Source organism: Ranitomeya imitator, chromosome 6, assembly GCF_032444005.1.
Source record: "Ranitomeya imitator isolate aRanImi1 chromosome 6, aRanImi1.pri, whole genome shotgun sequence".
NCBI lineage: Eukaryota > Metazoa > Chordata > Amphibia > Anura > Dendrobatidae > Ranitomeya > Ranitomeya imitator.
In genome coordinates, this window is record NC_091287.1 from 551,198,881 (window position 1) to 551,212,717 (window position 13,837).

Sequence of the window (13,837 nt, forward strand, 5' to 3'; positions counted from 1 at the left end):
AGAACCTGAAGACCCACCTCTTCCGACAAGCCTACAACCTGCAGTAACCACCGATCCATCAAACCGCTGCATGACCAGCTCTACCCTCACCTACTGTATCCTCACCCATCCCTTGTAGATTGTGAGCCCTCGCGGGCAGGGTCCTCTCTCCTCCTGTACCAGTTATGACTTGTATTGTTTAAGATTAATGTACTTGTTTTTATTATGTATACCCCTCCTCACATGTAAAGCACCATGGAATAAATGGCGCTATAACAATAAATAATAATAATCCTACTGAGTGAATGCTACAAAACTATTTAAAGTATGAAGAAATGTTGTATTTTCCTTTTTTTAGTTTAGAATTTACTAAAACTTTGTGATAAGCTTAGGGATCGGTGTGGTCTCCAGGGACTGTCTGCTTTGCAAACTCATTTTGGTCAGTCCCAACTTTAATCCGGAAGTTTGAGGAAATTCTTTCCACATTCCAGGCAAGGTCACAGCTTGAGTGTCATTGGCGATGGAGTAGGATAATTACTGGGAGGAAAGGGAGCAGCCCAAAAGGGAAGTGTACTGATCTCCGACCGAGCGAGTCATCCAGGAAGAGATACTTAATGTGAGCGGCGGTCCAGCCTTTCATGTCTGATGTGACACTTGTGATAGAAGTGCCGCCTCTGATGTCAGAGAGTAAATATTATGTAGTGGACATGCGTCACACGACACGAGAAACACAAAGGTGGCATTATATACGTCTGACCACACCTCGGCCTCTGCTGCCACACGAGAATTCCAACATGACCCACAGAGGAATACCGGCTCCATATTCGCTCCATTGTAACGCGATGCAACACTTCCTTGTCGGCAGAGTTTGTATCTTGGATGATTCCTTTGTTGGCAGCCTCCTTGCTAATTTTTCAACTCTATCCATGCACAGTCCCTTATTAGTTTTTAACCCAACTTAGGAAAGATATGTGGTCAGTGCCAGTCAGATGCAAAAGAAGCGGGTAACCGGAGACGCTACAGGAAAAAAAATGCAACCACCACCGGTCAAATCAATGGCAATGAGATTTCTAATGACTCTTACAATATCGGCTGCGTAGACGTCGGCCTTCATGTTCAGGAGGCTGTTGCACACGTCCAGTTGACCATTCAAGGCAGCCAGGTGCAGAGGGGTCCGTTTCGTCTGCAGCATCAAAAAATAAATAAAGAAAAAGGTTGAAATCTCTTTTAAAGGGGTTGTCCAGGTTTAGCTCTTTTTTTATTCCACAGGTAAAGTCTTGAAAAGGTCAGCTAAATCAGTTTAAGTTACCATCTACTGCTCCAACACTTCCTTTCTGATGTCCGGGGTCCTTGTTGACATGGCTGCAGCCAGTTCCTTGGATCAAGTTTACTTCATCATGACAGGTGATTGGCTGCAGCGGTTACCTGCTGTCTTTGTGACAGGCACCACTACAGCCATGTCAACAAAGACCAGGGGTCAGAGGTGGAGAGCCAATGCTGGAGCAGCAAACAAACCTTTGGAATAGAAAATAAAATGTGGACAACCAGTGGAGAGAATTCAGTTGTGACCCAGAGGCCATTGGGTTCTCTGTCTGGAATTTACCAATGACATGATATCAATACTGGCCAGATGGGTTTCCACAAGTAATTTGACAAGATGGTTGAAGCCATTTTGGGCGCACAGGTGAAGAGGTGTCAGACCAAGCTTGGTTTTTGCATTCACAAAGGCTTTGTGCCCGAGCAGAACGTCGGCGATCTTGTCATGGCCGTTCTCACAAGCCAGGTGTAAGGCTGCTTTGCCATGCTGCAGATGAAAGGAAAAATAATGCATTACGGTATTATATATTAGAAATTACGGTATTATCTTTGTGCTTTTCTTTAATTCGTTGATCAGATTTGACTTCTCTATTCTGCTTCCTAATAAAATGCATCACAAAATCCAGCAAAGTGATTGGACGTTAGAAACTAACAAAACATTCATCCCCCATGAAGTCTTACAAGCTTTAGTACCATGATCAATAAATGAGCTCACATTATCAAATGTACATTTACAGGACACTTCTGTCCAAAATTAGGATCAGAGAGGGATTCGGGGGGGAGCATTCATCCAAAAAAAGATGGGCAGTACAGTCCATAGTACATGTTAATCCATTGACGGAGAAGAGACAGACATCAGCAGCTGTCTTAGCACATTTGTTTTGGTGAGGATAAATGAAGAAATGAATACTGGACTTATTTCCCTAGGTATCAGTGGGTGAAAAATTTATTTAATGGACGTCAGTTCCAGTTCATCACAAATTGCATTCTACCCATCACCATTAACTTAAAATGATCTGTGTGGTGTGACTGTTACTAAACACGTTTTTGACATTTTTATTTATGACACTATCCTATAAAATCACAAATGTAAAAATCAACAAGCCATAAAATACTGTTTTTGGTAGCTAAAAACCATACCATACAAAAAAGTTGGACAATTTATTTTTCCCAATAAATATTAATCCATTGGAGGACTCGGGTATTAACAGCTATCACAGCAAATCTAGCTTTGCAAGGATGAATGAAGCATGGATACTGTACTTATTTCCCTAAGTATAAGGGGGTGAAATATGTATGGGATGGGCCATCAGAAACGAATAATCAAAAATTGTATTGTACATATAACCATGATTACATTGGGCGGAATTTATCAAGGCTATTTGCATCTTAACACTGCTTTTTACATTTTTAAAAACTGGTCAGGAAAGTGGACGTGGTTATCGAGGCAGATAGGTCTTAGCATGATGTCTGAATTCCATCTTTGTAAAAAAAAGGCATAAAAAGAGAAAAACATTCTACTAAATTTAACAAACAATGTGCAAAACTTTATATATTTGGTTTTAATAAAGACAGCATGAGCACAAGGAAATCTAACTATCCCATTCGATTTATTTATCCCATAAATTATAGGTTTGGTGTTACTGTGAGGTTATACTTTGCCATATAACCCTACAAAACAAATAATTAACTTCTCTGGTTTTCCCTATTTCTTATGTCTTATACAATTCCAAATGTACTAGACAACCAGCCATAAGAAAAATATGGGAAGTTTAGTTTCGATGATAAAGTTGTCAGATCATTGGAAGATACCGAAAGAAGAGACAGGCAACAGCATCTGAACACAATGTTTTGTGAGGACAAGCAAGTAATGGATACTATACTAAACTCCCTATGTATCAGAGGGTGAAAAGTGCATTTAATGTGACCTAATCATCAGATTATCACGAACTACATTGTCCATTTCGCTATAAGTTAAATAGCCTTAAACTACTGATGTCCACAGTGTCGTGATGTATCATCATGAATAGATTTATTCTGCTCGCAGCAAAAGGAGAAACAAAAAGTGTAAAGAGCTGATAGATCTCATTCAGTAAGACAAATGTATTCAAGAAACTTGAGTGGAAGCAAAATTTCAAAAGTTTTTTCTTGAAGGGTTATATTTGTTTTCGCCGTGGAATAAAGTGGGGTAATGTGACAGTATATTCTGGGCTTTGTGGTATACTACCTCATCAAACACATCCACTCTCGCATGATTCTGCAACAGGATCTTCACAATGCCGATATGACCTCTCTCCGCAGCCACAAGCAATGGCGACCATCCGCTCTATAACAAAACGGGGGGAAAATTAAGGCTCTAATGTTCTTATTTATTTCCATCCTCACTGGGCCGAGAAGTAATTAGGAAATCAATGTTTATTATTTCTACCGTGTTCTGCTAGAAAAATAACCATGTATGAAATAGGAACCAGTGTGAAAATACACATCAATAACCTATGACGAAACCTTTCCTTTACAGCTTAGAACATAACAGAATCAGCCGCCAAAGATTTCGTATTATTATTCACTTTATCTCAAATTACAAAATAATGACAAGAAAAACAAAAAAAATTATTCACATTTACGCCAAAGTTGAAATGTTATTGTACATAGTAATGGCAACTACTGCATGGCACGACAGTATGCTGTAACCAATACGCAGCACTCCAAAAAGGCTAATAAGTACATACAGCGCACCTCAATATATGTCACTACTCACTCCCTAAGACATTAGGGTGATACAATGTTCATTCTAACTGTAGAATGTAGATTGCCACCATTTTATCATCAACACTCAAGTATAACATATACACACGTGGTCAAAATTGTTGGTGCCCCTCGTTAATGACAGAGGAACCCACAATGGTCACAGAAATAAGTTGAATCTGACAAAAGTAATAATAAATGAAAAAAAAATCTATGAAAATGAACAAATGAAAGTCAGACATTGCTTTTCCTCCATGCTTCCACAGAATTTTTATAAAAATAAAACTCATGAAATTGGCCTGGACAGAACTTAATATTTTAATCACTGCAATCACATGATTCCTGTAACCGTTAATAAGACTTCTGCGCCTCTCGACAGGTATTTTGGCTGACTCCTCAAGAGCAAACTGCTCCAGTTGTCTCATGTTTGGAGGTCGCCTTTTCCAGACGGCAGGTTTCAGCTCTTTCCAAAGATGATCAATAGGATTTAGATCGAGGCTCATAGAAGGTCACTGCAGAATACTCCAATGTTTTCCTCTTAGCCATTCTCGGGTGTTTTTAGCTGTGTGTTTTGGGTCATTATCCTGTTGTAAGACCTTTGACTGAGACCAACCTTTCTGACACTGGGCAGCACATTTCTCCCTTGATAGTCTTGATATTTCATTGTACCCCGCACAGATTCTAGACACCCTGTGCCAGATGCAGCAAAGCAGCCCCAGAACATAACAGAGCTTCCTCCATGTTTCACGGTAGGGACAGTGTTCTTTTCTTGATATGCTTCATTTTTCCAACTGTGAACATAGAGCTGATGTGCCTTGCCAAAAAGTTCCATTTTTGTCTCATCTGTCCATAGGACATTCTCCCAGAAGCTTTGTGACTTGTCAACATGTAGTTTGGCAAACTCCAGTCTGGCTTTTTTATGATTTTTTTTTTCAACAATGGTGTCCTCCTTGGTCGTCTCCCATGAAGTTCACTTTGGCTCATACAACAACGGATGGTGTGATCTGACACTGATGTTCCTTGAGCTTGAAGTTCACCTTTAATCTGTTTAGAAGATTGTCCGGGCTCTTTTGTTACTATTCGTATTATCCGTCTCTTTGATTTGTCATCAATTTTCCTCCTGCGGCCACGTCCAGGGAGGTCGGCTACAGTCCCATGGCTCTTACATTTCTGAATAATATGTGCGACTGTAGTCACAGGAACATCAAGCTGCTTGGAGATGGTATTATAACTTTTACCTTTAACATGTTTGCCTATAATTTTCTTTATAATCTCCTGAGACAACTCTTTCCCTCGCTTTCTCTGGTCCATGTTGAGTGTGATACTCACCGTGTCACCACACAGCACAGTGAGGACCTGTAGCCCTATATACCGGCCACTCACTGATTCCAAGAGTGTAGACACCTATGTAATGTCTTCTATGTACAAGAATATAACTACTATAATACTGTCCCTATGTACAAGAATATAACTACTATAAAACTGCTCCTATGTACAAGAATATAACTACTATAATACTGCCCCTATGCACAAGAATATAACTACTATAATACTGCTCCTATGTACAAGAATATAACTACTATAATACTGCCCCTATGTATAAGAATATAACTACTATAAAACTGCTCCTATGTACAAGAATATAACTACTATAATACTGCCCCTATGTACAAGAATATAACTACTATAATACTGCTCCTATGTTCAAGAATATAACTACTGTAATACTGCTCCTATGTTCAAGAATATAACTACTATAATACTGCTTCTATGTACAAGAATATAACTACTATAATACTGCCCCTATGTTCAAGAATATAACTACTATAATACTGCCCCTATGTACAAGAATATAACTACTATAATACTGCCCCTATGTACAAGAATATAACTACTATAATACTGCCCCTATGTTCAAGAATATAACTACTATAATACTGCCCCTATGTACAAGAATATAACTACTATAATACTGCTCCTATGTTCAAGAATATAACTACTATAATACTGCTCCTATGTACAAGAATATAACTACTATAATACTGCTCCTATGTACAAGAATATAACTACTATAATACTGCCCCTATGTACAAGAATATAACTACTATAATACTGCCCCTATGTACAAGAATATAACTACTATAATACTGCTCCTATGTACAAGAATATAACTACTATAATGCTGCTCCTATGTACAAGAATATAACTACTATAATACTGCCCCTATGTACAAGAATATAACTACTATAATACTGCCCCTATGTACAAGAATATAACTACTATAATACTGCTCCTATGTACAAGAATATAACTACTATAATACTGCTCCTATGTACAAGAATATAACTACTATAATACTGCTCCTATGTACAAGAATACAACTATAATACTGCTCCTATGTACAAGAATTTAACTACTATAATACTGCCCCTATATACAAGAATATAACTACTATAATACTGCTCCTATGTACAAGAATATAACTACTATAATACTGCTCCTATATACAAGAATATAACTACTATAATACTGCTCCTATGTACAAGAATTTAACTACTATAATACTGCCCCTATATACAAGAATATAACTACTATAATACTGCTCCCTATGTACAAGAATATAACTACTATAATACTGCCCCTATATACAAGAATATAACTACTATAATACTGCCCCTATGTACAAGAATAGAACTACTATAATACTGCTCCTATGTACAAGAGTATAACTACTATAATACTGCTCCTATGAACAGTATGGAGCATCTATTTTTATTTTTGAAATTCACCGGTAGCTGCTGCATTTTCCACCCTAGGCTTATACTCGAGTTAATAAGTTTTCCCAGTTTTTTGTGGCAAAATTAGGGGGGTCGGCTTATACTCGAGTATATACGGTAATTACTATAATAATTCTATCTCAGATCACTTACCAGGTTTAAAACGAAACTGTGCATAAAGAGGGGTCAATGGCACTAAAAATGTACACTTTTCTAATTGAGAAATGTAGTACTTGGTGCACTTTCTAGAAAATAAAATGTTTCTTTGCATAAATCACTCAGTCACCGGTCACCTTTTCCTGTCTGTTCATGGTCTGCTGCATCTGGTTGGAGCTTATATGTTTAATTATCTCTAGTAAAATGTCTTCATTCCCCATCCTGGCGCAGTAATGCAGTGGAGTCTCGCCAGTCTGCAGAGAGGAAAAATAAATTTTTACCAGCAAAGATGAAATCTACCATCAAATTTCTACATATCACTGACAATGTAAGACTGTATAAGTTTCAGTAATAAAGTAAATCTGATAAAACTAGCAAGTGATAGAGGAAATATACAGTAAGCTGAGAAAAATGGTCCAAAATATCTGTTTATATGTGACATTCAAGGTGCAATGATATATTGTTTTAATTTCTTGATAGATATTATAGCACCAACATAATCTATGGCCATGTACAAGAACTGTGATTATTCATATTCTTCTACAAGCGCAGTATTATAGTAGTTATGTTCTTGTACATAGGGGCAGTATTATAGCAGTTATATTCTTGTACATAGGGGCAGTATTATAGTAGTTATATTCTTGTATATAGGGGCAGTATTATAGTAGTTATATTCTTGTACATAGGAGCAGAATTATAGTAGTTATATTCTTGTACATAGGGGCAGTATTATAGTAGTTATATTGTTGTACAAAGGAGCAGTATTATATTAGTTATATTCTAGTACATAGGAGGCAGTATTATAGTAGTTATATTCTTGTACATAGGGGCAGTATTATAGTAATTATATTCTTCTACATAGGAGCAGTATTATAGTAGTTATATTCTTGTACATAGGAGCAGTATTATAGTAGTTATATTCTTGTACATAAGGGCAGTATTATAGTAGTTATATTCTTGTACATAGGAGCAGTATTATAGTAGTTATATTCTTGTACATAGGGGCAGTATTATAGTAGTAATATTCTTCTACATAGGAGCAGTATTATAGTAGTTATATTCTTGTACATAGGGGCAGTATTATAGTAGTAATATTCTTCTACATAGGAGCAGTATTATAGTAGTTATATTCTTGTACATAGGGGCAGCATTATAGTAGTTATATTCTTGTACATAAGGACAGTATTATAGTAGTTATATTCTTGTACATAGGGGCAGCATTATAGTAGTTATATTCTTGTACAGAGGAGCAGTATTATATTAGTTATATTCCTGTACATAGGAGCAGTATTATAGTAGTTATATTCTTGTACATAGGAGCAGTATTATAGTAGTTATATTCCTGTACATAGGGGCAGTATTATAGTAGTTATATTGTTGTACATAGGAGCAGTATTATAGTAGTTATATTCTTGTACATAGGGGCAGTATTATAGTAGTTATATTCCTGTACATAGGGGCAGTATTATAGTAGTTATATTCTTGTTCATAATTGCAGTATTATAGTAGTTATACTCTTGTACATAGGGGCAGTATTATAGTAGTTATATTCTTGTACATAGGAGCAGTATTATAGTAGTTATATTCTTGTACATAGGAGCAGTATTATAGTAGTTATATTCTTGTATATAGGGGGCAGTATTATAGTAGTTATATTCTTGTACATAGGAGCAGTATTATAGTAGTTATATTCTTGTACATAGGGGCAGTATTATAGTAATTATATTCTTGTACATAGGAGCAGTATTATAGTAGTTATATTCTTGTACATAGGAGCAGTATTATAGTGGTTATATTCTTGTACATAGGGGCAGTATTATAGTAATTATATTCTTCTACATAGGAGCAGTATTATAGTAGTTATATTCTTGTACATAGGAGCAGTATTATAGTAGTTATATTCTTGTACATAGGAGCAGTATTATAGTAGTTATATTCTTGTATATAGGGGGCAGTATTATAGTAGTTATATTCTTCTACATAGGAGCAGTATTATAGTAGTTATATTCTTGTACATAGGGGCAGTATTATAGTAATTATATTCTTCTACATAGGGGCAGTATTATAGTAGTTATATTCTTGTACATAGGAGCAGTATTATAGTGGTTATATTCTTGTACATAGGGGCAGTATTATAGTAGTTATATTCTTGTACATAGGGGCAGTATTATAGTAATTATATTCTTCTACATAGGAGCAGTATTATAGTAATTATATTCTTCTACATAGGAGCAGTATTATAGTAGTTATATTCTTGTACATAGGAGCAGTATTATAGTGGTTATATTCTTGTACATAGGAGCAGTATTTATATTCCAATTTTGCCCACTTATTGCTTGGTTTATTGTGTTGCTCTCCAGTATTGTAATCACTTTTCCTCTTGGGTCCCGTGCGGTTGTCTTCCATGATCACTGTCTGGAGTGGAGGACTGTGCCGGAGCCAAGTGCCGGATATGGTTTATATAGAGGAGGTTTCAGCATAAACATTGATGTGTATGAAGCTGGGGTCTATGTACTGAGCCAGCCCCTGAATGTGCCGCCGGCCCGGAGAGTGGCAGCTGATCCCTATGTATAGCTATAAATCTTCTTAGGAGTCAACAAGCTTTTCTGCACTGTAAACTTTCCAAATAAATATTATTATAGCACTTAGCATTTATTTAAATTTCGCTTCGGGATGTGAGAGGTGCAGGAAACATAATGCATGACAGTAATGCCCAGAACAGGAATATCGGGTATTTTGTCAAGTTTTCTCTTTTTTTCTAAATGTATTTAATCAATTGTAATTAAACATATTTTCTCTAATTATTATTATCTTAATCAAAGATTTAGGAGACCAGTCGGCCTTCAGGTGAGTTCACCTGCTCCAATACTTAAAGTCCGAGGCAGAATTCCGGGATGAGCAAAAGCAGAAATTGTGCTACAATTAAAATTTCAATATAGGAATAACAGCCTGGGAGCGTCCAATTATTATCATTTCGCGATTATGACAGCGATGCAGTTTAATATTCATATCCAGAAGGTTTTTGCATCTGTGTTGGTAGAAAATGTTCGGGTGCGCTGATTTATAGATTTCTTTTATTAATTATGCAGGTAAGAATTCTGCTACTTTCTACCTTGTGTCAATTGCCTAAATTTATGCACAGAAAATCTATATTCAAAAGGGTATAAAATAAACGAACACTCCGGAAAACATTGGAAATCTCAAGCTGGGCATTTCTCATTCTCATATAATCTTTGCTACTAAGAATGGATATTCCGGGCTATCCTCACCTGAGATGTGGAGGAAATATCAGCATCATGGTCCAGCAGGAGTCTGATGATCTTCACAGCGTCTTCCTGACAGTGGATCATGTTTTTACCCACGGCCGCTGCTAGATGTAGAGCTGTTTCCCCTTCCTGGAAGGAAAACATCAGCCATGATCATATAGTCTGGCAGCAGACCAGATACCCCACCGCCCACCAGTATCCGCTCTGGAGCTCGCCGATCATTTGAGATTTACCATCTCTGACTTACCTGGTTGGGTTTCCGGACGGAGGCCATTGCCTCCGCCGGGCTCCGCTCACTGGTCAGGTAGCTAAGTATGACCTCCACAATAGGCAGGTGACAGTGCCGGACGGCCGTGTGCAGGGCGCTCTCTCCAGCCTGGGATGACACGGTCATAGGGAAAAATGAGTGATGGTCCCCAAACATTCTGCGGGTGCTAAGATTTATGCAAACTGACGGTGATCTCCAAGTCACTATGACACAACACTATATAGGGGAGTGATGTTCCCCAGGCCAATGCCAAACAAGTGATCCGTGGGTGCTAAAATGAGTGCAAAAAATATATAACCGTGGCACAGACAGAATACGAGCTTTTCATCAATATGTGCACTGTTAGGCCTCGTTCACATGTTCAGTATTTTACACAACAATGGAACAAAGGAATGACTGAATATGAAGCACCTTTGACTGCCACGTGACCTCTCCTCCTTCTTCCATCAATGTTCGGATCATCTTTACATTGCCGTATTGAGCGGCTATATGCACTGCAGTTTCACCGTTCTGAGAAGAAGGAAAAAAATGACACTAATAAGACTGGAGATACAAGAGCTAGAAAAAAACAGACTTAGGCTGGAGTCACACTAGCGAGTTTTACGGACGTAAGAGCGCAGAAAATACATCTGTAAAACTCGCCTAACAAACGTCCCAATTATTCTCTATGTCCCTGCTCCTATCTGCCGTATTTTACTGATCAGTATTATACGGCTTTCTACGGCCGTAGAAAATCGCAGCATGCTGCGTATGTCACCATATTGCGCAAAAAAAACGCCAATGAAAGTCTATGGAAGCCAGAAAAATATGGATTACACACGGACCAGCAGTGTGACTTGCGAAAAATACGCAGCGGTGTTAGAGAGAAAAGCCGGCAATTCAGTGCGGTGTACAGTAAAATCACACTGACAGGTTACAGTAGAATAGGTAGAATAAATGTGTACACATAGAATAGGTATATATATATATATATATATATATATGTCAGTAGACACATATATGTATATATATTATTACTTCATACAGCGCTAGATAGCTTTAAAGCCGGTAATTCAATTACCGGCTTTTGCTTTCTCCTTCCTAAACCCGACATGATATGAGACCTGGTTACATACAGTAAATCATCTCATATCCCCCTTTTTTTTGCATATTCCACACTACTAATGTCAGTAGTGTGTATATGCAAAATTTGGCCGTTCTAGCTATTAAATTAAAGGGTTAAATGGCAGAAAAAATTGGCGTGGGCTCCCGCGCAATTTTCTCTGCCAGAGTAGTAAAGCCAGTGACTGAGGGCAGATATTAATAGCCTGGAGAGGGTCCATGGTTATTGGCCCCCCCTGGCTAAAAACATCTGCCCCCAGCCACCCCAGAAAAGGCACATCTGGAAGATGCGCCTATTCTGGCACTTGGCCACTCTCTTCCCACTCCCGTGTAGCGGTGGGATATGGGGTGTTATGAAAGGCAATTCAGTATCACAATGGACATGGAGGTCAGAGCACATACAGTGATCTGACAATAACCCAAAATCATAGAACGAGCTCTGAGACGTGGGAACTCTGCAGACCGCAATCCCTGATCCTCTCCAAACACAACTAGAGGCAGCCGTGGATTGCGCCTAACGCTCCCTATGCAACTCGGCACAGCCTGAGAAACTAACTAGCCTGAAGATAGAAAAAATAAGCCTACCTTGCCTCAGAGAAATACCCCAAAGGAAAAGGCAGCCCCCCACATATAATGACTGTGAGTAAGATGAAAAGACAAACGTAGGGATGAAATAGATTCAGCAAAGTGAGGCCCGATATTCTAGACAGAACGAGGATAGGAAAGATAACTTTGCGGTCTACACAAAACCCTAAAGAAAACCACGCAAAGGGGCAAAAGACCCTCCGTACCGAACTAACGGCACGGAGGTACACCCTTTGTGTCCCAGAGCTTCCAGCAAAACAAATAGACAAGCTGGACAGAAAAAATAGCAACAAATAGCAAAGAAGCACTTAGCTATGCAGAGCAGCAGGCCACAGGAATGATCCAGAGAAACACAAGTCCAACACTGGAACATTGACAGGAAGCATGAATCAAAGCATTAGGTGGGGTTAAGTAGAGAAGCACCTAACGACCTCACCAGATCACCTGAGGAAGGAAACTCAGAAGCAGCAGTACCAGTTTCCTCCACAAACGGAAGCTCCCAGAGAGAATCAGCCGAAGTACCACTTGTGACCACAGGAGGGAGCTCTGCCACAGAATTCACAACAGTACCAGGCCGACCAGGATGAGCCATATGAAAGGCACGAAGAAGATCGGGAGCATGGACATCAGAGGCAAAAACCCAGGAATTATCCTCCTGAGCATAACCCTTCCATTTAACCAGATACTAGAGTTTCCGTCTTGAAACACGAGAATCCAAAATCTTCTCCACAATATACTCCAATTCCCCCTCCACCAAAACCGGGGCAGGAGGGTCAACAGATGGAACCATAGGTGCCACGTATCTCCGCAACAATGACCTATGGAAGACGTTATGTATGAAAAAAGAATCTGGGAGGGTCAGACGAAAAGACACAGGATTAATAACCTCAGAAATCCTATAAGGACCAATGAAACGAGGTTTAAACTTCGGAGAGGAAACCTTCATAGGAACATGACGAGAAGACAACCAAACCAGATCCCCAACACGAAGTCGGGGACCCACACGGCATCTGCGATTAGCGAAACGTTGAGCCTTCTCCTGGGACAAGGTCAAATTGTCCACCACATGAGTCCAAATCTGCTGCAACCTGTCCACCACAGTATCCACACCAGGACAGTCCGAAGACTCAACCTGTCCTGAAGAGAAACGAGGATGGAACCCAGAATTGCAGAAAAATGGCGAAACCAAGGTAGCCGAGCTGGCCCGATTATTAAGGGCAAACTCAGCCAAAGGCAAAAAGGACACCCAGTCATCCTGATCGGCAGAAACAAAGCATCTCAGATAGGTTTCCAAGGTCTGATTGGTTCGTTCGGTCTGGCCATTAGTCTGAGGATGAAAAGCCGAGGAAAAAGACAAGTCAATGCCCATCCTACCACAAAAGACTCGCCAAAACCTCGAAACAAACTGGGAACCTCTGTCAGAAACGATATTCTCTGGAATGCCATGCAAACGAACCACATGCTGGAAGAACAATGGCACCAAATCAGAGGAGGAAGGCAACTTGGACAAGGGTACCAGATGGACCATCTTAGAAAAGCGATCACAGACCACCCAAATGACTGACATCTTTTGAGAGACGGGAAGATCTGAAATAAAATCCATAGAGATATGTGTCCAAGGTCTCTTCGGGACCGGCAAGGGC

General features: G+C 39.1%; 1 protein-coding gene across 1 annotated transcript in view; it reads right to left on the reverse strand.

Moving 5' to 3' along the window:
- Positions 1–13,837, reverse strand: part of LOC138643469 (serine/threonine-protein phosphatase 6 regulatory ankyrin repeat subunit B-like) — a 72,970-nt gene that overhangs the window by 36,497 nt on the left and 22,636 nt on the right. Inside the window, exons 12-18 of the mRNA XM_069732375.1 lie at positions 10,920–11,018; positions 10,488–10,616; positions 10,244–10,369; positions 7,112–7,228; positions 3,524–3,622; positions 1,583–1,783; positions 1,064–1,162 (exon numbers count right to left, since the gene is read on the reverse strand). Of these exons, the coding sequence (XP_069588476.1) occupies positions 1,064–1,162; positions 1,583–1,783; positions 3,524–3,622; positions 7,112–7,228; positions 10,244–10,369; positions 10,488–10,616; positions 10,920–11,018 (870 nt within the window). The remainder of the gene's footprint in view (positions 1–1,063; positions 1,163–1,582; positions 1,784–3,523; positions 3,623–7,111; positions 7,229–10,243; positions 10,370–10,487; positions 10,617–10,919; positions 11,019–13,837) is intronic.